The sequence below is a fragment of the Anopheles maculipalpis genome, chromosome 3RL (assembly GCF_943734695.1).
Source record: "Anopheles maculipalpis chromosome 3RL, idAnoMacuDA_375_x, whole genome shotgun sequence".
Lineage (NCBI taxonomy): Eukaryota > Metazoa > Arthropoda > Insecta > Diptera > Culicidae > Anopheles > Anopheles maculipalpis.
Window position 1 is genome coordinate 62,074,959 of NC_064872.1, and position 24,899 is coordinate 62,099,857.

General features: G+C 42.8%; 2 protein-coding genes across 6 annotated transcripts in view; both read right to left on the minus strand.

Moving 5' to 3' along the window:
• LOC126562617 (peroxisomal targeting signal 2 receptor) overlaps positions 1-24,899 on the minus strand; it is a 491,929-nt gene that overhangs the window by 311,028 nt on the left and 156,002 nt on the right. The gene's annotated exons all lie outside the window — the stretch shown is intronic.
• The window catches only part of LOC126561858 (four and a half LIM domains protein 2), a 108,785-nt gene that overhangs the window by 9,074 nt on the left and 74,812 nt on the right, over positions 1-24,899 (minus strand). For 3 of the 5 annotated variants that reach the window (XM_050218205.1, XM_050218203.1, XM_050218204.1), the window contains 2 exons: positions 8,268-8,468; positions 7,986-8,160 (listed from right to left, as the gene is read on the minus strand). In XM_050218205.1, the coding sequence (XP_050074162.1) occupies positions 7,986-8,160; positions 8,268-8,468 (376 nt within the window). Of the gene's footprint in view, positions 1-1,904; positions 2,132-7,985; positions 8,161-8,267; positions 8,469-11,248; positions 11,432-24,899 lie in introns of those variants that run through there. The other 2 variants (XM_050218206.1, XM_050218207.1) reach the window with 2 other exon arrangements.

Genomic DNA, 24,899 nt, shown 5'->3' on the forward strand with positions numbered 1-24,899 from the left:
CAGTTATTGGAGTGAACCAACACCATTGGGCATAGCAGTTGGCTATAAATCTCCACGTTGCTGCCTTTCCTGCACACAAACGTAAAAACGATGACCCCGGTATGGCTCCCACGTTCGAAAATCGCGTCTGACTAGCAACAGTATTCGATCGCCATTCAAGTTATCGAGCCATCTACGCACCCACATACAGGTTAAAGAGGAGGACATTGAAAGTATTCGTTTTTCTTTGCTGTTGTTGCTATATTCAAGTTCCACCAACTTGCTACTAAAAAGTGAACCCGCACACGCAATTTTAACCTGTCGAAAATCGAACTCACCTCGATGGATTATTATTCAAGCTTGGAAGAGTGCTGCCCCGGGTGAGGTGTGTTTCATTTTGCACCCAAGCAAAAACAAAAAACAGCAAACCAAACAAACCTCCTTCGCGCTGTGCGGTGGACCGTTTCAGCGTCCACGACCACAAGAAAGTGAAGGAATTTTGCATAAATTTAGCAAAATGTCTGCGGGAGACGCGAGACATCATTAATGGGCGGTTGAAAGAGGGAAAAAAAGCCGCGGGCGCATGATTTATATTTTTCTCCAACGAGACAAGGAAGAGACTAACGGTGACGGGGGGGTGGATACACGGTACTTGACCCTGTGTGATTGAGTGCAGAAGAAGTGCACTCGTGATCGCAATGTAGCGCAGGGAAGCTGTGAAAGATCAGCAATGAATGTGTGGTGAGATCATAGTAATTGCAGACACCGTACAGACGAGAGGCTATCCTGAAACACCTTAAGGAGATGGTGGTTTTCCAAGCCTCATGCGTCGGCACCTCAGAAGTGTAGACAGTAAATAGAATGGACTTTTTTTGCTGAGTTTCCAATTTTGATAGTACATTAAGCTTCTTATGAGGATCACTTGAGTCGGGGGAAGTATTCCAAATCTTATTATCCCTATTAAACATGCAATTTGTAAGTAATTTGTTGAAGTTAAAATGTCCTCAATTAGCCTTTTTCCTCCCTTAGCTCTCTTCATCACAATTATAATAAAGAAACCCAACACTTTCAGGCTCGCAGCTTCAACACATCAAGGGTAGAAAAGCAAATAGTACCAATAAACGATCCATTTGCATTAATCGCCGGCTTTAATGCAGAGTCCACCACTAACTCTACTTTATTCAAATAGCTCCAATCGAACGTTTCTCTCATGGCGTCAATAAAGGGGAGGTCGTATCCAGTCTAGTCGTAGTCGTTTGAGATGAATATATAAAGAGCACGCATCACTCGACAGCAGGGAAAATCAATCCAATTCTCGAACTTCAATGAGTCGAATTGAAAGAAGAGGCATGGCCGCCTGGCTCCATACAATGTCTCGCATTGCTTTAATGGCGACATTAACCCTGTCTATCGATCAAACGGCAAGCCCTTGGCCCGGTATCAGCATTGGACCGGCAGGACCAAACCAAATTCTTCCCAACCAGAAAACCACTAGCTCTAGCGGCATTTATGGGTGCGTGCGTTGCGTGCTCTTTTTTCACACCCACCCTCCCCATCCCAGCCCACTCCCACTCTAAGCTATTATTGCCTTTCGAGTGACAACGGGCAAAGCTTTGGCGGCAATTATCGCGCGCCCGTTAATTGGACCTAAATGGACACGGTGAACAGCTCACACCGCCGCTAAGTCGACACCATGATGAGCCTGTTTACCTCTGACCGTAGATGGAAGTAGATGGTAACGGAAGCGGAACACAGGGCGCGCACACACACAAACACGAGCCACGGGGTGATAATCGTTTGGAGTTAGGTACTAATTTAAACTCATTTGCTTTTTTCGTGTCTCTTGTCCCTCCCACGGCAGTTTCTGCAGATGCTGTGACACATTTCTACTCGATGTCTTCATTTAAGTCACAGAAAAGATGTACCTGGCGTTGTATCGCGACAGTCACCAACTCGGCAGTCCATCCCGAGATGGCAACGGAACTTTTCCTGCTCCTTGGCGGCCGTTGCACCCGGGAGAAACATGCTCAGGATGGCTATGTCCTCATTGTTATCCTTCGCACGCTTGATCCGTTCGCCACCGATCGTTTTCGTCTTCAGCCGCAGCCGGGAATCGAAATCGGACGATAGGATATCCATGGCCATCGTTGTCTGTGTTTAAGGATGCAATTGTTGTCACCTTCAAGATTCACACACTGCCGTACACTACGCACCCCGACACAAGGTATAAACCACTCTCAACAGCAAATAAAACAAGCCCCCTTAACAACTTCTTTTCGCTGTGGACAACCAAAATCACTCCCGTGCAGAAAACGATCAATAATACGGAATTTTTTTGTGTGGTTCGCACAAACAACTTCACTTCACACGAAACGCACGCACAGAGAGAACTGGTGGGAAAAAATAAAACTCGATCAACTCGAACTAATCTCTGCCACACACCGATGTGCACTGGTCAAACGTTCATTCATAACTGAACTCAAGCCTCGAACCGGCATCAGGGGTAGTAGTACTTATTGCGTGTGTAGTCTCAACTCCCTCCGCGCGAGATCGTGTGGGGTGGTGGTTCTAGCCGTATGAGGAAGGTGGAGGTCGCTGCAGAAGGATAGAGTGGACGATAGTGCTGGTGGGAGGTGAAGCGATTCCTTCCATGTTTCACGGGCCACCACTGCTGTAACCATTGCCTTCCATGAGTTCTTTTGTCTTGTCGCGCACCATGACACAACGCCCCAAAGTCAAAGTCTCGCATACGGTTGTCGTCATCTTCGCGAGTTTGCGGTATTCGCACGACCCTTCCTCCCCACCCTATGCGCTGGAGGTGGTGTAGGGGGTCGAAAAAGGTTCTACCCTTTTCTTTTCTCTTGCGAAGACGAGGTTTAATCAATCTTTTCTTTACCGCACGCTGGTGGCATTGAGTCACAATTTTACAAATTTATTTCCTTTCGAGTAGTTCGGACGGCAAGTGCTTCGGTCGTAATTCTGTGCTTGATGACTCTGATCACCATCTAGGCACAAAAATGGTAAAGTATGTAACAAAAAAGAAAGAAAGACCTCGCCGAGCAACTTCCGAGCACCATCATTTGCTGAGGAATTGATTGTGACATGCAAACATTGCCGAGGTCCTCTGACACCGTAAAGAAGGAAACGGGCCAAGAAAAAAAGGCTCGCGTGTCACATGCTTTCTCGCCCATGATGTGAAAACAATTTCCAGCCGGTGCCGATGGGTAACACCACTTTGTTTTCCCTTACGGTAGGTCTTGTTGTTGCTCACTACGCCTCGTTTTTCTGCTTTGTAATCGATACATTGCGCTTTCCCGTAAGTTAAAGGTAGCTCAAAGCTAGAAGGTTACCTCAAAGCTTCTCCACCAAAAAAGGCGGCGATGGGACACGAATATTTGCATGCTCAACTGCTGCTTTTGTGTGCTTATCTTGTGTCACCTTATGCTGCCAACAAAAAAAAAATGGCACAAACACCTTGCTCTTACCCCCCCTGGAGACAGATAACGCGAACTAAACTGTGAGTGTCCAAGCCGTTGTCCATTTGCCGTGCTACAGAGCGTTGTAGCTGTTGTGGGAAGTAGGAAGTAAGATTTCATTCAAAAAAAGGGAGTACAAGAAAAAACACAAAACCCACCACACATCGACGACGCGCTCAAAGTTAACCACTTTTGTGTTTGCGGCAGTTAGCATGGTGTGGAGCTCACGTAGGCAAAGATAATAAAATCGGACCAGGCTGGTTTCGTGCTGGGTTTCGGTGTGGGTATCTGTTGAAGGATTCTACCTGACGACAGATATAAAGCACATCAACAGGGTGTGAAAAAAAAGGCGAACAAACCCTTATTTTGATGATAGAAAAGAAACCAAAAAACTGGGTTAAGCTCCAGTCCAGTGTGCGTTTGTTAGTTGGTCAATTGTTTACCTACAAAAAATGTCTCCACAAAATGAACGATAATCATTAGCTTCGTTAAGCGAAAGCTCCTTAAAAGCTCCAAACTGTCTTGCCGGATCGGATGGTTTAGCGACAAATGATGACCGTTCTTAAGCAAACTGTTTGAACTGTCGATGAAAGAGGCTCTTAAGCGAAGCACAAATAAGGCATCAAGAAAACATACGACGATTTTGGTGGGGCTTAACACACGCTTTTCGTTGGATCGTTGGGGATTGTATAGGCCCATCGGGAGTGCAAAAGATCTTTGCTTTTGTTCCTGACCTTAAGCATCGTTTGGCTAGCTGAACCCTTCCATCGTAAGAAGGTTTAATTCTGTCAGCATTGTGCCTTAACCCTACAGCCCACACAGCGTTTTAGTGGGTAAGTTATCCACACAAAGATTTTTAAAGGGCACGAAGACAGCAAGCGAACGCTTCTACCCACCTTGTGATGGATCAGTTCACACATACTTTAAGCTTAAATTGGTGGACATTGTGGACTTTGTGGACGACAAATCATCGCAGCGGAAAGTAACTTTGCTGGCCAAACCGATGGGCTATAATTCCTCAAAATGATCCAATTAATGGAACCGAACTGTTGATGGTTAGATAACTATTAGCCTTGTCAAAATAACGATCGATTTCCGCTCATGTTTGATGATCGTTAAATCAAATAATTATTTGGAGCTGTTAAAGTGAGGTTAATTATTTGCTTTTGTCGTTTTATGTTTGTTCTCTCACCTTCTTCTTCTTCAATGCAGGCGACAATTAAAGAGAAAAAAAATCATGTTAGAATGAGCCATTTAGGAAATAAATAAATATAAATCGGGACAGAAATTGGATAGAAGTATAATGAAAAGAAAATAATTAATTGTAGATTACTGTCAAGGTTAGCGGAGTAAGTTTTTCCAAATGTAAACAATCAAGAAAACAATTTCCATTGATTAGGAGGAATTGAGGAAATAATCAAACATCTTGTCACACTTCTTTTCTTGCCTGCGAGGAAAGAACTCCCTAGCAAAGAGGTGAAGTACATCTGATGCATTTGCGATGCAAATTCCCAACCCATCCACCCTCAACTTACATCTCCAAAGAGAAGAGGTTCAAGTTGCAGTCAACACCCGACCCAATCAATCTTCATGTCTCGCGCAACGATGGGACTTAGATATCTTGCCGCGTTCTAAGACCTCAGCTCGAAAGGGGTTATTGCGCTCGTCTGACAGGCGCACCGTTGATGGATGGACTGCTGTAGACGATGCGTACACGAAAGATGAAGGTGGTATCAGTTTCACGTCGAAACGCTCATATCGCAAATCGAGTGTGAAGTCCGTTCAGTCAACCACAGCTAATCCGATACACTGTAAAGCATACGAGTGGAGTTCTTTTTCTTCTTCAGATGCTAATTCTTCGCCGCTGCGTGATTCATACACAGATTTATGCCACACGAGCAAGTCGTTTCCGCTTTTCGCCTATCAAGCGAGGGACGGAAGATGAGTGACACAAACGTGTTCGCTGGCATCCTCCACACGGCAGCCAAGGGAGTTCGTCATCAGCACAGCATAAAGCAAACATTCGCCATACAAAGCATTGCCACCGGCATGTGTGAGGGTGGAGCTGATTTGCTACTGCCATCCACACCCACAGCTGGAGCAAGGTGTTCCCAGCTGGCGAACGATCGAGCTTTCGAGCAATGACAAATCGAACTGATCCGGACAACCGAAACACCACCGCACACGGCTTTCACGGTTTTGATCCACATACTATTTACCAGCTCTCTAACAAGAGCGTTTGGATCGAGTTAGAAAGCGCCCACACGCCACGGGAGACCCCAAGAGTGTCATGAGAAGAGGTCTCTCGAAAACTACCGCTTATGGGGTGCTCGTTGAGAGTATCAAGTTTTACGATATTGAAAGAAGTGCCCATAGATGTCGCATTCTGGAGCGCGATGATCGCCCGTTGATCGTGTACGCGATCCATTAGGAAATGGTCTATGTTTTACGGACCTCCAATTTGCTGGCAATAGCTACGGGAAGCGTTCCATCTACGACACTTCTTTGTGGAACAACGAAGGTCAATGAGAGCAATTCAGAGGTTCCAGAAAAAGAAATACGACTTACTGACACCTTTCGCATTAGCATAGTTGTACACAAAGTGGTCTTGTTGTAATGCAAACTTTAAGCTTCACGGTATTATTAACTTCCCCTAAAGACCATCCCAATAAACCGGTCAGTTTGGAATGGCAATTGATGCCAGCGACTGCCATCGATTTGCCAACCACAAGCAGAACTTGCGAACAAATAAACCAATATTATTACCCTACCGTACCATTTCTGACAACTCGACAAAAAGATGCAGCAATAAAGTTCGATTGTACACTCCAACGATTGCCGCCACGGCGAAACATGGGTGATAACTCCCGAAACCCCGTCACAATTGGTGCTCTCCCGGCGAGACCACCACTACAAAGTCCATTGTTTTACATCGGGCTGTGTTGAAGAAGTCATAAATACTGCGCTGAAAATTATGCCCACGTTTTGTGCACCGACCGTGACCATCTCAGCCATCGGGACAAGGGAGTGAAAGCGCAATTCGCAAATGGTAGTAATAGTAGCAGTCTCGGGACACTCTCCAGAAGGGAGTTAAAGTGGAGCGGGGGGAAAAAAAATCGCCCACACGTGCCTGACTGTTTTCAATACACCGAGGGTCAGCATCTTCAATTATAACACGGAGGGTCCGTACACTTCCCGGGTGTCTTTACCTTGGACCCGCAGCAATAATGGATGGAGCGGAGAGAGATTGTGCCCGATTGTTGGTTGGTCCGATCGCGAACGTCAAGGCTAATGGTGCGCGAAAGGTGTGATCTCTTTATTTGACTAATTTATGTGTCTGTCAGCGAAACCTTACTATGGTTAGTGCAGTGCATGTACGCTTCTTAGCAATAGTTCACAAAACACGACAGTTATTGGACGCCATTCGGCTGAACAGTCGAGGGTCTTGTTTGGTGCATCACAGATTGCTTAGGTCATTCTGGTCAGATTCTGGAGCTGGCTGAACAAGCGATGAAAGATGAGAGCATCATCACGACGTTTACGTGTGTCTTTTTGTAGGTCACCGATGAAACGAATAGCATCCACACGTTCGCAACAAGCAAGGCGGTGGATTTGTTTAGTCCAATTGAATTTAATTGTTCCGACGGTCACAACACGGTCAGCCGTGTTCCCTCGTGCCACCCTGGAGACACATACCGAGGGTCAGCTTTGTGTGTGACTTGTGGCTTCGGATTGGATTACAAAAACCATGGCAGACCGACATGGAGACAAAACCTCAAAAAGAAAGGCTTAAAAATGGCGTCTCGTCACTTGCTCATGTGAACACGTTCCTCGTGTTTCTCGGTTTCGTTCGTGTTGCTTGATGACAACTTCTCAATGTGGTCAATTCATCATCACTTTACAACAAGAGAATGCGTGTATGATGTAGTGCTTTTTTGAAATCTTGGTCATTATGTCATCACACACCAGTGAACTTAATTTATTGTTTCGCAAACAAGAACTTCACCGCAAAAGACTTCTGTGTCTGCGTAGACAATGGTGGAACGGAGTAGTACTTGACTTACTATTCCGTCGTGATGACGCACCCTGGGGAGTAGGGGAAAGCACTCAAGAGATTATCGCATTAGCTAGCTTTCCCTGGCATCGGCCAACATCACACCACAATAATTTAAATGAAACAATTCAATCAATCTAATCCCTCTTGAGCTGAGCTCCGTCTGCCGCAACATTTTTCATGTGCGTGACCTCTAACATAAATAAACCTTCTGGTTCACTCTACTTTCGTAGCCAACACAAATAATACTCAAAGTGGAAGGAAAACCAGATGGCTTTTTTCTTGGTTTCGATTAGACGAAATCAATCGTAGCGTAATTAGCTCGCCTCGTGTGTTCGTGTGTTACTAGAACGCTACTAGACGCTGGGCACTGTTTTGAACAACCATCATCAACGTCACGGCGGCACAACGGACGCTTGATTGGCTTGGCCAGCTGACGCAAAATATAATCAAGAAGCACTCGCGGTGTCACCTACCTGCACGGAAGATTTCACCGCAACCATCGCAACGGGACGCAAACTGGGCATCGTAACAGTTGCCACAGTAGATCTTGTCCGCCTTCGAGCCAAACTGTTTGTCCACCAGCGAGATGCGGCATTTGTTGCACAGGAAGCACGCCTCATGCCAGTGCTTATCCTTGTACGAGAGATCCTGCAGGTGATAAAAAAAACGTTGGGGACAAGAATATTATATCTGCAAGATCGGCACAGGGACACAGACATTAGAGGGGTTTATTCTTTCTTTTTTTTTTTACTCACCTTCGAGTCAATGCCGATGGTCTTGTTGCATTCCTCACACACGTTGGCGAACACGTTCTCGTAGCACTTGATGCAGTACGGGTGCTCGTCCCGCAGCACGTACCGCTGGCCGGTTAGGCTTTCGTCGCACTGCCAGCAGCAGAAATGACCCGAATGCCAGTCCTTCGACATGGCTTTGGTGTACTCGCCACTGAAAATAAGCTGTAATGTAAGAAAAGGAGTTGATCAAAATAAAATTTTCATAAGTCGGAAATATACTCATCGCTAAACAAAAATAAAAGTGATTTTAAATCACTAGTAAATTACTTTAAACAATAGTTTTTATGGAAATTTCAAGAAAACGAACAAAGAAGGGATAAGAAGAGTAAAAAAATTTTTTGCAAGTTAATTTGTTGCATGTTTTTACTATTTTTTTGTATAGTTCTTTAAGTAATCTTCTAAAGCACTTGCTTCTTCGTTTGTTCAGGTTTTTGTTATTGTCTGGTGGTTACATTTTCTATGATAAATGTAACAGTTTGAGTATGTTTTATGCTTTTTATTGTTCTTTTTAAGTTCTTGTTCTTATTGATGTAGTACTAGTTGTTTGTTTAAGTTTTGTATGCGTATTACAATTGTTACAATTGTTTTCATTGTTCTTTTCAAATCATTGCTATTATGATTCTTGTTGTTTCTTTATTGTTATGTTTAATTCTGATTGGGAACTAAATAATCCTTAATATTTATAGTTTTTTCGACTGTTTTTGTATCCACTTTAATCTTTTTTACGATATTTCATTAAATTGTTCAGTTCGTATTTTATTACTTATTATTAATTAAATATTTGCAGACTATTGCTCTTGTTTGATAAATAAATCAAACTTTTTATTTTCAACGAATTCAACTTATTTTCATGCATAATTTTTTATCTTTCTTAAGCTCTGATAGGTGACTAGACTTCAATGCTTATAGCATCTTTAGATCAAAACGTAATCAAATTATCATTTCTTACGCAACGCACGTTCTACATAAAGATTAGATCAGTGTCACAAAATGAAGTAAAAAAACAGAAACAACCAAATATCTTAAATCAAATCATGTAATACCTTTCAATTAGAGCAGGGATAACGAAAGCGCGAGAAAATGGCGTATACATATCGGTATTGGTTACGGTCGCTGGAATCATCATTAATCACATTCGCCCACGATCAAACATTCCAACTCCATCCTTTTCCCCGCTTCTCCGCCACACAGTGCAGAAGCTGTTCCCCCGAGCAGCATAACATTTTCCCCCGAAACCAGTTGGCAGATTTGTTTTGAATCACCCAGACGTTCAGAGCATCCGTGCCGTGCTGTGCCTCACACGTCCACCCACAATGCGATGCAATTTCTTACTCTACCTCTTTAAACGTGTTTGTGGGCAAAGAAGAGGATCGTACTAAAAATAGAACGGGCCCATAATATTGCCGTGGAACGGCCAACTCGGTCGGTTGGTGCGCAACCCAAAATTCGGTCATGTGTGCGGGCCGAGTGCAAAACTGCCAAACATCACACGAGCGGAATGATCATTTTCCATTTCAGTTTTCCGCCTGTCGGTTGGTTATGGTTAAGGAGGATGCGCATCTTTGACAAGAGCAGCTTACAATAGAGCATCGGCAAATTACGCTCCCAATAGGAACACAGGTTTTTGAGGCAAAACTGGACGAAATTCACACATTGATCTTATTTATTTTTGGCAGCGCCATGCGCTATGCACATCGTCCGATCACTTGTCTTGTGCCGTTGTTTGGTTATAGGCCACGGATGCGAAATTATTCACACTTCGCTCCGGATGTCATCGTGCGGTGCGAAGTGGTTTTTATTTCCATTAGGAGGAAGAAAGAAGTGAAGCAGAAAAAAATATCCAAAAATACGTAAACACATCGATCGGGTGTGAAATGTGGGACGTTTCGTTGGATCACTTAACCGTCTGCTGCATCCCTTACCAGCCAAGCTGCCAAGCGTTTTCTCATCGCTGTCTTTTTATTGTGCCAAAAGCAGAAAATAAAAATGATGATGAAAAACATAAGTGAAACATTTGGCATGCATAATGTGCAAGCCGGATGGTTGCTTCCATACTTTTACAATGATCGCATTCGATTGAGCCAAAAATAAAATTTCTAATAATTTTCCGAATGATCAAGATAAAAAAAATTGTGATTATGGAGTAATTTCACACAGCAAAAACTGATTACATTTTTACGGAACGGATATTCTGCGCGACTGTTATCGATCAAAAATAATATTGCAAGATAATAAAAATATCCTCCAATGATAAAGGAAGAAAAGAAGCTTGCCTTTTAGAGGTCAATGTTCACATTTCGCCCTCAATTTATTCGTTTATCCATCAACCTTGGTACAAAATAAGGCGCTGGAGAAGCATAAAGTAAGCAACTATATTTTATCTTTTCGAGTGCATCTTCTGCTGCTTGCTTCTAGTGAAGGAGTCCCACTGCAAGCCGAGTGAAAACCCATGTCCGCTCGTGTAATCGCACACTCGATGAGGTCAAAAAGATATCGGATCGGTATGCCCGAGCGCAACAACGATCGTGCTCAAACTCATAACTCATGTCGGCATTTTTTAAACTTTACGAGCTTGACCTGACGCGCCTAATTTAGTCATTAGTGTCTGGACACATGCACACATACACACAGATTCTCCAGACGTGCAAAGTAATAAACACGAAGTGCGCGAGAATCATGCCAATCGGCCCCCCCATTGCCGTTGTTTGAAGTACGATCGATTACATTAAACACTTCGGGTAATCCGATTAACCCTCACGCTCGCCTGCTTCGCTTTATAAGGAAGCTCGGGCATATGTTCACACCCTGAAGCGAGGGTTTAATGTCAGGACACCCAGCTGCTCCCGCCCAGCAACACAAGGACGATCGTGATGATGAGCACAACGCCATGATTTCCAGCACCGATCGAGCAAACCGATATAAGGGATCGACGCTTTCGTTACCCCTGCTTGTCCTCCAGCGCGTTCTGGTTCTGGTTGACGAACTCGGACTGCTCCATCTCGGTGATGGTCACCTCGCCGGTCTGATCGGACGACTCGCGACGTTTGGTGGTGGTGGTCTTTTTCACTTTACGCGTCTTCTTCACCTCGACCGTCTGCGAACGCATTACATCGACGTCGGCCATTGTGAAAAGCGGAGTTACTTTTGCTCAGGAAATAACAAGAAAGAGCGTCAAATCGTACTAAATCTGCGGCACGAGGGATCACGGTTCACTTGCTAATCGATATCGTTCAAAGGGACTTTTATTTTTTGTATGTTTTAAAGAATATAGCGGGAGCGGAAAACCCGTAAAACACTCGGTTGGAAAAAAAATGGACAGTAAGCACTGTCCGACGCGAGAAGAACTTTTCGTTACTATGTTTAAGCTAAGCTGGTCGCGAACTGTGTGAACCGTGCGTGTTCTGCTCACGCCAGACTGCCGTTTTCTGTGCTGGGGTGCACAAACGGGTTCCCCTCGTCAATGCACCACCACCCTCATCTCGCCCTCCTACTCCTTCGTCTTGGTCTACACGGAAAACACGGACCCCACACTATCCTTCGCCCAACAACGATTTGGGGTTTTGGCCGTTAAAATGGGAGGGAAATCGTATCCGACGGTGAACAGAGTGAGTACGCGCGCGGCTGCTTATTTTCAGCCAGTACAGTTTCCGTTAAAATTTTGCGCACGTTTTGCGCTGCGGGGTAAGCCAAGAGAGGCCGTGAGAACGTTTTCCACCCGGTTCGAACAGACATTTTCAAAGCGGGCGTTAGTGAGTACCACTGCTCCAATCCTAAACGAAACGGCTTAAATCTCCATCCGTTAAACGGAGAACCTTCCTTATGGTTCCTTATGGATGTCAGGTGGTGTTACGTGGGGAAGGAGGATGGCGGGGGATTGAACTAGAGTTTGCGCAGACGCATTTTCGGTTGTTGTGATCCATAGGACGTGGCACGGAGTGCAGCAGCAACTCAACTGTTTGCCCGGAGTTCCAGCGTGTGTTTATACGAAAGCAGGAATGGGAGCGACTATGCCGAAGAGTAGCACCACGTTTTGTGTAGGATTAAGTTAGATGGTGATGAATTTCATTCGCTCATTGCCGTTTAATTTAAATTAAAATAATTTTCAAAATGGTATTTAATTTCAAATTAAAAAAAATCTTTATTAATTAATTTGTGCATTAATTTACATCCGAGAATATTTATCTGGGAGCGTTTCTTAGTTTGTTTTGTGTTCATGTTAAATGCAGTTTCCAGTAATACGGCTGGACCGTTCTAACGGTATAAAAAAGCAGTTTCTTGACATATAAACGCATGGTTGATTACTATAAAAATAGACAAAGTGATGCATAAATACACAAAAATTATCAACAATTTTAAAAAAAGCAAGAGAATTAGGAGGTGGGAGCGATATGCTCTCGACACGTCCTTATTACCAAGGATCAAGATGAGATGGGTAAGTATTTATTTTGATGTTACAATGTGCTTGGAATTGGAATGTAATGAGTTTTGCTTGCTACACAGATGTCGCTTTTGAGCATTACGTTGTTTGCATTAGGAATTCATAATTTAGTTTCATCAACTAGAAAAAGCCCACTAACTGAACAAGTCATAGGAACGCTATTTAAAATTTCCTGGTACTCTAAACCTAACGCAAGTAAACATGAAATACAAAATAACATGAGTCAGAAAAACAAATCAACAACTCAACATTATTCAATCTTATACCCCCTGTGTTTCTATGCTCTACACCTCGTGTCGCGTGGAAAAGCTGCAGGAAAAACAAAACAGACTCGGTCACGCGAGCAAACGAACGCACGAACGGGGGAGCCAAAACAAAACCGGATCCCGGGACCCGATACTCACGATCTCCCTCTCTCCCACCTGCTCTTGGGCTTGGATTTCCTCTCCCTCAAAAGACGGTGAAAAACATTACACCCGTTTCGTTATTTTTAGCTGCCCAAAACATACGCAGCGCCATTCGAGAGCCGTAGTCGGGCGCTCCCTGTCGGATTGGAACGTGGCACGCGTCCGTTTAACGGATTTACGCCCGTTACTATAGGAAAACAAAAGTTAAGCATGATGCTGCTGCGCATCGGGACGCTTTTCTGAGCGCGAAAAATCACAACAACACAGTAACTCACAATTATCTCTCCCATTTTCTCGTCGTTTCATGAATGAAAATCCGCATCCCGTTCTGCTTCTTCCCGTTGCACGGGCGATCTCTTTCTAACGTGCGCCGAGTCGGTGGCGGAAAACGGAGCGAAATCCCCCCCCCCCTCCCCCACCCAAGAGACGGAAGCGGGTTTTTCGTCAGCCGGTGGCAATAATTTCGTGACTGCACACGACCCGAACAAAACTCTTTCGCCGTGCTGGGCTGCAAACCAGGCAGGCCCGTGTTTCCCCGTGTACCGGTGTGGCGTTTCACACAGGACAGACGGAATCGCGGCAGTTTACCCTGGTGTTGTGAGGACGCTGGGGACAATGGGTTTCTTTCAAGGGAGGGATCGCCGTCGAGCGACAAGAGGTCAAAGAAACAATTGGCCCTCGTGCTGCTTTCGGGAAAAAGAAGGCAGAAACGGAAGAAACGGTAGGCACGAAAAACGCAACAACAAAACTGTGAAGTGATTTTTCCTTCAACGCGTCGTGCGCGTACCGCTTGTGCCTGTGGTTATGTTCCATTTTCCTTTTTGACCGCCCCCATCATTACGTGGGGTATGCGCTACAGATGGGTCGAGAGGTTGTGGGTAAGGGTACTTTATATTTCAAATGTTGCCTGTCGGTGTATGTTGCTTTGTAAATAAAATGTAACCGGCATAATTAGACGTCCGCTAACAGCCGACTGTTGCGGCTAAAGCGAGGCGAGTATAGAAAAAAGGGAAAACAGAAACAAAAAAACACGCGCAAGGAGTTTAATGACCGCTTATCATGTGGTGCGTGTAAAGAAAGTTTTGACAGCATCCGGCATTAGGGCGGCTAAAGTCGCCGTATCGGTTCTTTGATGTGGTGTTTGAATAGGAGCAAACATGAACGAGTGTCAAAAATAACATTTTAATTCATTTGTTTCACATTAATTAAGTTATTTCGATGGCATAACTAAGAAGGTTTCGTAATATTACTCCTTCAAAGGTTTCACAATAATGTGCAACGAAATTAATGGAATGTGGTGAACAAAAAATTGACATTTTTTCAAACAAAGCTTTGTTGTGCTTTGAATTCGGCTAATGTAATTTTTATATTAATTGCTTCTGTTGCTTAAAATGCTGTTTCAATTGTGAAATCATCTGAAAACTGCATCTATGTGCTCAAAAAATTTTAAATAAAAATAATTGTTCATCTCTTTTTGCCAAAACCTTATTAGTTATTTTAATTTAGTTTGACAAAATAGCAATTGATTGAACATAAACTACACAGCATGTAAATTGTAAATGTTACATGCACAACACCTCAGTAAAACTGCAAACAGAAGCTCCGTTCCCTTCAAGTGGAAAAGAGACACTCTACGTGTACCAACATCTGCATCCTTCCCAACAAAAAAAAAATCCTGGAAAGTGGCACCTCAACCGTGCTCTCCACAACACAACGTAGGACATTTTGCAAACTTCACAGAACAGAGCTAAGGTCAAACAGTGGCCCCCAGCCTTACGATGTCGCCCACCTGTTCGCGCGTGTCTGGTGCCCTTGGAGTGTGGCCCGCTGTTGGAATCGCCCATTCGACGGGCAGTGTCGAACGACGACGACAAAACGTGCTAGAACCTAGAGCGCGTACAGAGTAGTCAGTGCAGTGCTTCGCTCTGCACTTGGCTGCAAACACTCAGCCAGTGGACCGTGGAACCTTCCGGGCGCAACTTTGCAAAAAAAATATAAAACGCTTGTATGCTTGTACCGTGTGTCGACATGTTTTACCATTTTTCAATAATTAGAGATACGCGCGAACCCTAAATGGGCGGTGAAAACATTGCCGAGATAGCGTGAAGCAGCTGCGTGCGGAATGTGTGGGTCGGAGAATGGATAGGGGAAGTGCAAAAAACACACACAGGAAAGACAAGATTTCTGTGTAATGAAACACCCTGTGGGATGATGTTTCTGATGGGTGCCGGCTGCCGTGAGAGCGTGATTTGGCATCATTTTTCAAGTGCAATCTCACCGCCGTCATCATCCGGGACGTTGTCGATGGTTGTCATCTGAACGAATTCTTTTGGTTAGATTTCAAGGAAGACCTAAACTGTTGGATCGTGTTCGAAACGGCAAGTATTTATATACGGAATTGTTACGGATTGACAGTTCATGATGTACAGATGTTTACAGATTTGGGACGCGGTTTTCTTAATAACCGATCTGTTAGGTTTCTTTTTTTGAATTCTGTGAATTCAAAGTAAAGGAATTATGCTACAGTTGTGTCACATTGTGCAAACCTATGGTTCGCAAACGATTTTTAGTTTCTGTTTGATCATTCTGTATTACACCTTTTTTTCTGTCAAAATGACGATAAATCGACTGATTGACAATATCGATAATCGACATCGACATCGACCGATCGACCGATCGACAATATCGATCGATTGAAATTGACAATACGGCGTAGAGCCGTCATACTAAATTAAATAAATGACGATGAATCGATGTGTTTAAAAAAAACCCTCTTCTTCTAGGCTTAACAACCTTCCAGGTCACGCAGTCCTCATAACGAGGGAACGATCCGGAACACCGGTCCTGTCGTGTGAATACCGGCGCCGGTGTCGCTTCACCACCGGGCCGCCCCAATAAATTAAATTCAATATTTTAAGCTTTTTACACAATGGTCAAATCAAGAGTACAAAAAAGGACGTCCTCTCGAATGCTTTATCTTTAGGAGGTCTTGCTTACCATTTTCCTGACTTAAATTATCCGTAGTTAAATAGACAGAAAGGAGGTTGAATGATACCACCAAATCACCGAATCACTTTAGCGTAGAGAAAATTTACCAATAACTTCAATACTAATTTTTTAAAAGATCTAATCTGTTATAATGTTGAAGTCGAAGATCTATAACAATGCGCTTTATAAGCGACGTATGACCTTGTAGTCATATGAATATTTGTGGAAGGAAGTGAGATTCTGCTAGCAGAATCACACAGACCAAGAAATAAAAAGAGAAAAAAGTATGTTAAGCAACACTTCCTCTTGTTGGCTTAACGACCTTCTAGGTCACACCGATCATCTAATGACTTTCTAGACTTGCTAATAGAACGTAGTGAACCAATTATACAGGAAGTTTTCGGTACGATTTGCAGTAGTAATCTATGGGAATACAGAGTTTAATGTTTGAAATATGATCGCCTGTCCTCCTAATATTCAACCATTTAGTTCATCCCTCTTATGAAAAGAATGGTTTAAGTTTTTAGCAAGTAGATTCAAACTCTTTTTAGGAAATTGCTGGAAATTTTGCTAGCTTAGCCATACTGTGATTTTTTTGTGTATTCAATCACAATTTTGCAAATTGACAATACGGCGTTGTATCGTCATAACAAATTATAAATAAACTAAAAAAATGTTTTTCCAATTAAATAGTTCAAATTTAAATCTCCTAGGCTATTAATCACTCTTTTCGGTTCTTAACTTAAGATAATTGTAAAATGATCGGTGGTTTGATTTTTATTGTGCTCAATAATTATTCAAATCAGAGCTAACCGATTCTTTCTCAGAATGAATCTTAAAAGCAACAAATCTTCAAAACAGCAAGCACCAAAACGCATTTTTGCAGTTAAAAACCATTACAAAAGAGCACTTATTTCAACTCAGGTCGCCTGTTGTCAGTTTATTGTTACCAGAAAAATCAATTAAACCAAAAGCGCTCTATTTTACGATCCGGATGGAAATGAGTACGGTTTAATCTGTTGTTGAATCTGGCCAGACCACCCCATGATACGATTAGAATTAAACACGCCAAACTCTAGGTTAGCTTTACGTCATAGACAACCAGAGAGAGAGAGAGTGCTGGTTGGCGTTGGTTATCTGCGTCATAAAGTTAACAATGAACTTTAAAAATAAAAATACATTTTTAGCAAGAAAAACAGCAAGCAACAACCCGCCATAAACACGATCGTCACCACTTATATCGGTTACTTATTTACGCGATTGATATCAATCCCCTAAAAATAAAGAAAAAAAAAAGAAGGATGCACATCTTAAGACAAAACTTGCTTCCTCCACAGAGTAGGAATACGTCATGGGACGCGAAAATTCGACAACTTAAATGTATTTTGCTTTTACAGCCTACGAAACCCCAAAAAACCGACTCTTGGTGGAGGCGCATGGTGGTAACCGTTGTCGCTTGGTGTATATGTTTCTGCGTGTGTGTGGGGGTGGAGGTTGTTGTTTTTACTAACCACCGTTAACGGTTAAGGTCACTTTTGCGCTCGTTACACATCAAAACGACTTCACACGTCGTTGGTAGAAATGGTGGAAAACAAGAGTTTGTAACAAGAAAAACAGCAACAACCGAACGTGTTTGTATCTATCTATCGAGCGAGGATAGAAAAGGGAAAAGGGAGGGACGAAAACAGCGTATTGCTACCCCTCTGATTCATGGTGTTTCGAAGCAAATTGATAAATTTTCACACGTCACCCATCGGGGTGACGGCTAAAGGCATAAAAACAAGAGTCGAACACATATTGAAATTCTACAACAGCTTGCGTTTTTCCTAGCGGAGAAGTTTGACACAACTGTGCTAAAATAACAGCCTGATTCATGTGTTGCCACTCGCAAGATAATTGATTGAAACTTTTGAAACATTCACAAACAAAACAATGAACGAATTTTTAAAATTTCCGTTGATCAACCAATCATTCAAATCGGATCACAACTACCACTGGCTGTTGATTAAATAATGATCTGACAGTAACATCAGCCACCAATCAGCAATCATGCTTAATTACCAAGCGTCTGTTTTTCTTTGTTTATCGCTTCCCGAATTTGTCACACTGCTCAAAAGGCGAGAAAAATGTTAATCCTCGTAGGACGGATAATTTATTGAAGGCAACGATCAAACACTAGTGCTAATGCTACCCACCACAAGCAAGCTGCCTATCCATCCTCCTCCATCTCGGGGTGGATAAATAAATAATCTGCTCCTACCCCCACGAGGCTCATAAACAGAGTGGCATAAATATTATCCCTCTGCTCCGGTCGATATTCATTCAAACGACGAATTGCCACTTGTTTGTCGCGTCGGAAGTTTGCACCAAACAAACGCTCGCTGCTCGGTTTTCGTAGCCAGCCCGCTAGACGGGGATAAGGATTTTAAGCCAAATAAAAATAAACTCAACTCTGGTCCTGTGCTGTGAGAATCGAGTAAAATAAAACGCTGTAATACAGTTTCGATGGCGCACAAATCGAATCGAAGTTAAAAAGACGAGTTTGTTTTACGATGGTTGCTTGCGTTGTTACTTTCAGACGCTCCGCACTTTCCACGGCGGTAGTTGTGCCGGGGGGTTTTTTTGATGCGCTTTTACGACCAACCATAAATCAATGGACACTTGTGGTTTCCTGTGCTAACTTGCAGAAGGGTAACAGGAAAAGATGGCTCTTAAAAGATGATAAAAGTTAAAGTCGTAGCAAATCCTCTAAACACGCAAAAACGGACCTGGGGTGGGGTTTATAACGAAAATATTGCTTTTCGTCTTACTGTTCGTAAGTAAAGGAAGCTTGTTAGTGGTACTAATGATATGTGAGAAGACTCCAAGACGGAAAATGGTAAGTAGTGTGCAAAGCCAGTTGGTGGTAGTTAACAACAATACACCCGGCCCGTTTGTCCGTCTTGTGTTGGGAAAACCATGCGCACACACACACATATCGTCTTGAATGGGAATGGAATCGGAAATAGATTTGACGGAAACAGCGCGCCCGTTGACAGATGTGGGTCGAATGTCGCGATACACGCGACGAAAAAAAAAAACGGGAAGAAAATTAGTTGGGCAACCGTCGGTCAGTTGGTCGACACACAGGTTTGTTACCTTTGGGTTTTGTTTGGTTTCGGTAGTTTCGTCAACCGATGATGAGACTGGGAAGGTTCTGTATTAGTGGCTTACCTGTGAAAGAGAGCATTAGAAAAAAAGACGAACATGAGTTTGTGTCATTTGGCTGTTTTGCTAGAACAGGCGTCTAAATGAACATGATAGAGGAATTGAATCGTACGTCGTATATAGCGTGTGATCAAGCGAAGGTGTGTTTAACAACATGCAATTATTACACGAACCAAACAACTCGTACTAAACGCAAGCGATTATGGAATACAAATGTTGGTAATAAAGTCATTTTTCGTGATGTTTTCAAGTTTGATTTATGGTTCGAATATGGCATAATAATTGCTACGCATTAAAGTTTTAGAATGTTGAGCTATACCTAAAATGAAGTGTAACTTCGAGGCCCTTCAGTAATTGAGCCTTCCGTAAATTATATTCATCTTAGTGAGAGCAAAACGGAAGCAAACCGTTAATCAAACCTGATATTGGTGCCAAATTAGAGATAACATGATAGGATAGCTGCCAAATTCTTAACATCTCTTCATTAGCTTGGAAGCTGCATATGAAAGGACAGTCTGGGTAAAAAAGTACTAAATAAGAGATATTTTACCAAAAGTTTTGGTAACATAATGATCACAATCACATTTGTGATGAAAACGGATGGATAATTCTCAGAGCATTCCCTGCGCTAGGGAGACGAACTTGTCGGACTTCTCTTCAAACAGGCGAATCGAAGCTCGAAGAAGAATATTTCGGTAAGGTGGTTCGTAAATTAATCCAAAATTTTTCGAACTAGAATTTCTCCTAATGGACTTCATTGTAATTTCTACATTTAAAGTTGTCTAAAATTTCCCGTAGCTGGGCACAATAATCAGCATCGGCATACGATCAAGGCTATCACAACCGCTCGTACTAACGTATGCATTTAAAAAACGACTTTTTAAGTTGCATTGCGCAACCAATAAAATTGCATTATTTTCTTTAATGAATCGTTAATTTAAGAAAATAATGTGCATCATTTACCTCGTCATTTGACGACTTTTTGCCGCAAACCGTAAGTGTCAAAAAATAATTTGTTGACCTTTTTTCTGTTAAAAGGTAGCCTGTTTCATCAATTCACCCCTGACTTTGATCAAGTAATTAAATAGATAGTTTTCCTCTACAAATTAATCTGAAAAAATTGCCATTGAGCGGTACTGGGGCACACTTAGTTTGGCTATTTGGCATCATCCAGAATCCCCTAACACTCCTTTTTTTCTAGCGCTCGCTTCGAGTAGATAACGACACCTTTTTGCCATCTTTGTGATACTTTTGAATACGTGTGACAACTATGGAGAGGCTCCTTGTACTATAAATCATATTAGTCAATGCCATTCTAGGAACAAACAAGACAGGATGAAACGTCCTTTTCTGTGGTTGTGAACCATAACTTCTGTTGAATGTTCCAGGTGCTCAAATCTTCTCCAGAAAGGTCAGAATTTAATAGATATTTTGCTCGATCGTATCCGGACGATAGGAAATGTGGCACAACGGCCGTCTTTTTGTCGGGCGCGCATTGAGCAGATGGTACGAACAAACTTTTGCGCAAAGAACTTGTACTGTTCTCGTCCTAGCTACTGTACATTAAGAGATAAAACACTCAGTATGTAGTCAACTAGCTTACTTTGACCATTTATCGGTGAACCAACCATCAGCTGACAGCGGAAGTGGATAAAAAATCGGAATATTTCAATAAATCTTCTAAATCCCGATCACCATTCCTCTTTGTTTGATTGTATATTCTGAAGAGGTCTTCGTCACCCATTTCTAAGCAGTAAGCCTGCTGTGAACACCAGCGCGGCTACTCCTTCAGCTGACCTGTCCTTGAACATTACTGGGACAATATAGAATATTTACAGTCCTGTCCAACACAAGAAGAATTATTTCCTAAAGGCGATCGACACGCGGATACTCAGAAGATTTTTTTTACATCATGTAAAGCAGGACTAAGGAGAAATCGTAATAATAATGAGCTGTATTATTAATACGTTGTACAAAGTACAGACAGTCGACTGCTGTCATGTCATGAATAAAGCACTGGACAACTCAGAGCCAACAACTGAAATGTCTTTTTAGGTTGTAGCAACCGTAGTAATAGAATTGCGATAGAATTATGGCGTTGATACGTAGCCAGAAAAAGCCAGGACATAGGAGCGGTAGAGTTCTACAGCTGGCCAATCACTGAGTATAATATGTGAACAAAATTCTTTTATTACAAAAAATGAAGCAGATATTTTAGTTAAATATTACGTCTTACCATTAGCAAAGATTCATTTACCAAATATTATTTTCCATTCTCCAAAATAGTAAGTTTACATTTTGTTTTATTTTTATTTTATTTATTCAAATACACCTCGGTTGTGTATATTACAACAAATTGGAACAGTGCCTGTTGTTTACGGTACTGTGTTAATCGCCCATGCTATTGGTTGCGCAACTGAAAATTGCATTTTTGTGTGTGTGTGAAAAGAAAACACCTCCAGCTCTCCATCAACCATTCCCCACCCTTGTGCTGTCCCAAGAAGAGTGAGCTGAGCGCAGTAGGATCAGTTTACTGTAGCATAAAGGTCGGCGATTTCGTTTTCCAAACATTTATACCTAGGCCGACTGCAAGTCGCTGAGCGCACACAGGGAGCTAATAATGGTTTAAAAAAAAGGGGTAATGGTTTGGCTGGTAGTAAATAGGTGTTGTACCGTGCACAACAAAGCAAATGACCATAGAGAGAGGGAGGGAGGATGTTAAAAAGAACAGAAAGTTTCTCATGACCTGTTTATTCGAAATCCAACAACGATGCGTTTTGCTCAACATTCATCCCTACACACTAGTATTTGGTCAGTTTTCAGTCGGTAAAAAAAAGGGAGAACAGCGTACGTAAGACATAAGTTGGAACAACACTTTCATCATGCTCACCGGCTCACTCATCTGGCAGGTTCACCGTTGTGCTCGGTGCGGCACATTTCCGAAACAATAAATCAACCAAATTTTAACCTTCTCAAACAAGACGCCCCACGCTTCCACCGAGCAGGATTTTTCGCGATGGATGGATAACGACAGGCACACACATATATGGGCCACATGGCCGCATTTTCCATACGCATACCAACGAACGAGTGCATTGGTGAGCAGAATTCATCCAAGCAAGTGGAGTCTGCTGTCTCTCTTTACTGCTTCTGCCCTACCCGCGTGATCGTCGGGCGCACGTCTTCACATTATGCACCCGGCACGATCGCAATAGTCTGTCCGGTAGGCGTCGTCGTCGTCGTCGTGCCCGTGCAAAATTGATGAACATTCTGCCATCTGCGACAAAAAAAGCTGAACAAACAAAAAAAAAAGGTAGGGAAATCGAATCGAATCGGTAGTGGTGGCGTGCGCGACTGAAAACAGATTTGGCCACGCATCCGCCAAAAAAAAACCTATCTCGAACTCAACGAAACGTTGGTTGAGCTATGCGATGACTTAAAGGTGGATGGAATTTTGAAAACATTTCTCCACCGTCCAAACGGTTGTAAAGGCCAACCGAAACCAATTCTCGATCATGAGTCGGCAACCATGGGAGCGATATTAGCGGCAAAAGAAGCAGGAACGTGACGTTGTAACCACTTGACTCTTGGCCAGCGGGCGGCGAAGGGAAGAAGGATGGAACACTAATATTTTCCAACGGATATAAACACCCATCACTTTTTCCCATCCATTCGCTGCCGATAGCAGCGGCAGCAAATTGATGGAAATTCCACTATCGGATTACGTATTAGGCCGGATTTTCCACCGCCTGGAGTGTGGAGCTGATTTATGATCGCCGGTTAATCCCGATTGATGTCCGGTGGGGCATACAAATTCGCTCCGCTGCGCTTGTTTTGTTTGCAAGCGCAACAAAGATAGTCAAAATTCATCGATTGGAAAAATATTTTCCCAACCCGATGAGAGTGCCCTTTACTTCCAGTTTTGCGACCCAGCCCAGTGGTGTGACCGTCATGTGGTTAAAATTAGAACTACAGGAGCAGTGAAGAAAATGGCCACAGCGTATTAGGCATCATCACACTGGGGTGGGCGCTATTTTTAATCGTCTGCCAAGCCAGCCCCCGCCAAGTGGACTTGAGATCGCAACTATTGCCACGAAATGTGACAGAGCATCGCGCTGCAGTTGCGTGGCGTGAAGCTATTTTCCATGCTCTGCTACTTCCGGTGACATTTCATTTCGTGCACATTTTCTTCTTCCGAGATCATCTGAAGCTCGATCCGTTAGGAGAAGGAGCAATACGTTCATCAAGTGCAGGAATTTTGCGGAAAACTATTATGCCAACAAATCTATATCCCATTCTCAGCAGTCGCTAGGGCACATTGGAGGCACCACCGTACCGGAGTGCAGTTCACATTTGATTTATAGATCAATTAACCGTCTCCCACAATCCAAACTACACAGGTAAATTCACACAGGTTGATTCACAATTTATTTATACATTAGGAGTAACACATTTTGTACGGAATTTTTTGTAGCTGCCGAGGCCGACACAGTATCCAATTTTATTTGTTTTGTGGAATTTAGAACACGCCAACTGAATGATCCGTCCGGTCGAGTCACGTTTGCCAATTATCGAGTCAGCGACAAGAAAAAAGGAACGAATCTTCCAACTAACATGCGAAAACCAGCCAGCTGTTCGTGGTGCGTTGTGGCTTACTTCATTCGAACAGATGTGGGGTGTTGTGGTGTTGTGATGGACAGTTTGAAATTACGCTAAATTCCACAGACATACCAGAGGTGGTGTGAAGCAGTCAAAAGGAAAAACATTGAATTATCTGAGCTGTCTAACTCATTGCAACAAGTTGGTAAATTTGTAATGGCACATCTACTAATTTGTCTACTAATCTTAAAGAAATTGTATTCTATAACATTTGCATAATTTAGTAGTTTTTGAAGCATCCAAGATTTTAAAAATCTTTTTTCCGTATGTATACGCTAAAACGTTAAAATCTTTTATAGTCTTCAAAGAGAGTTGAGTTGCTAGAACCTGGTTTCCAATAAATATTTTTCCACCATGTTTTCCAGGAGCAATAAGATTTTGCATAAGTCGAATTGGATATGGCCAATTGTCAGAAGGAAAGCTTCACCATCATCAACGTTGAGTAGTTGCGCGGACCATCCGTGTGTTGAGGGGCACCCAGGGCCATCGAATGATGAATCTTTAGAATTAATCTATTTCGAAAATGCATAAATTGTGAAAACCACAGTCATTATTCTTGTACCAAAAGTGTTGAGGGGATTGTATCCGCTAATATCCGCCAGGATGTCCCTATTGGGGAAAAACCATGGAGGGAAAAAATGAATTCGGCTCGACTAAATTACTTTTTAATCACTAATCACTATGCTGAAGAAGAATTATTCCATCTATGCCACCGCAAGCAAAGCATAACATTTTCCGTCAAAAAGGAGAGTCAGAGAAATTTTGACAGCAAAATTTCGGAGTTGCTCCTACCAAAAGTTCCTCGTGTAATAGCCTCGCAAAACTTAAACTAACCCCGTTAAACTTATAGCATGAATCTGCGGGCCATCAGGTGAATAAGACGGCTTTACAAGA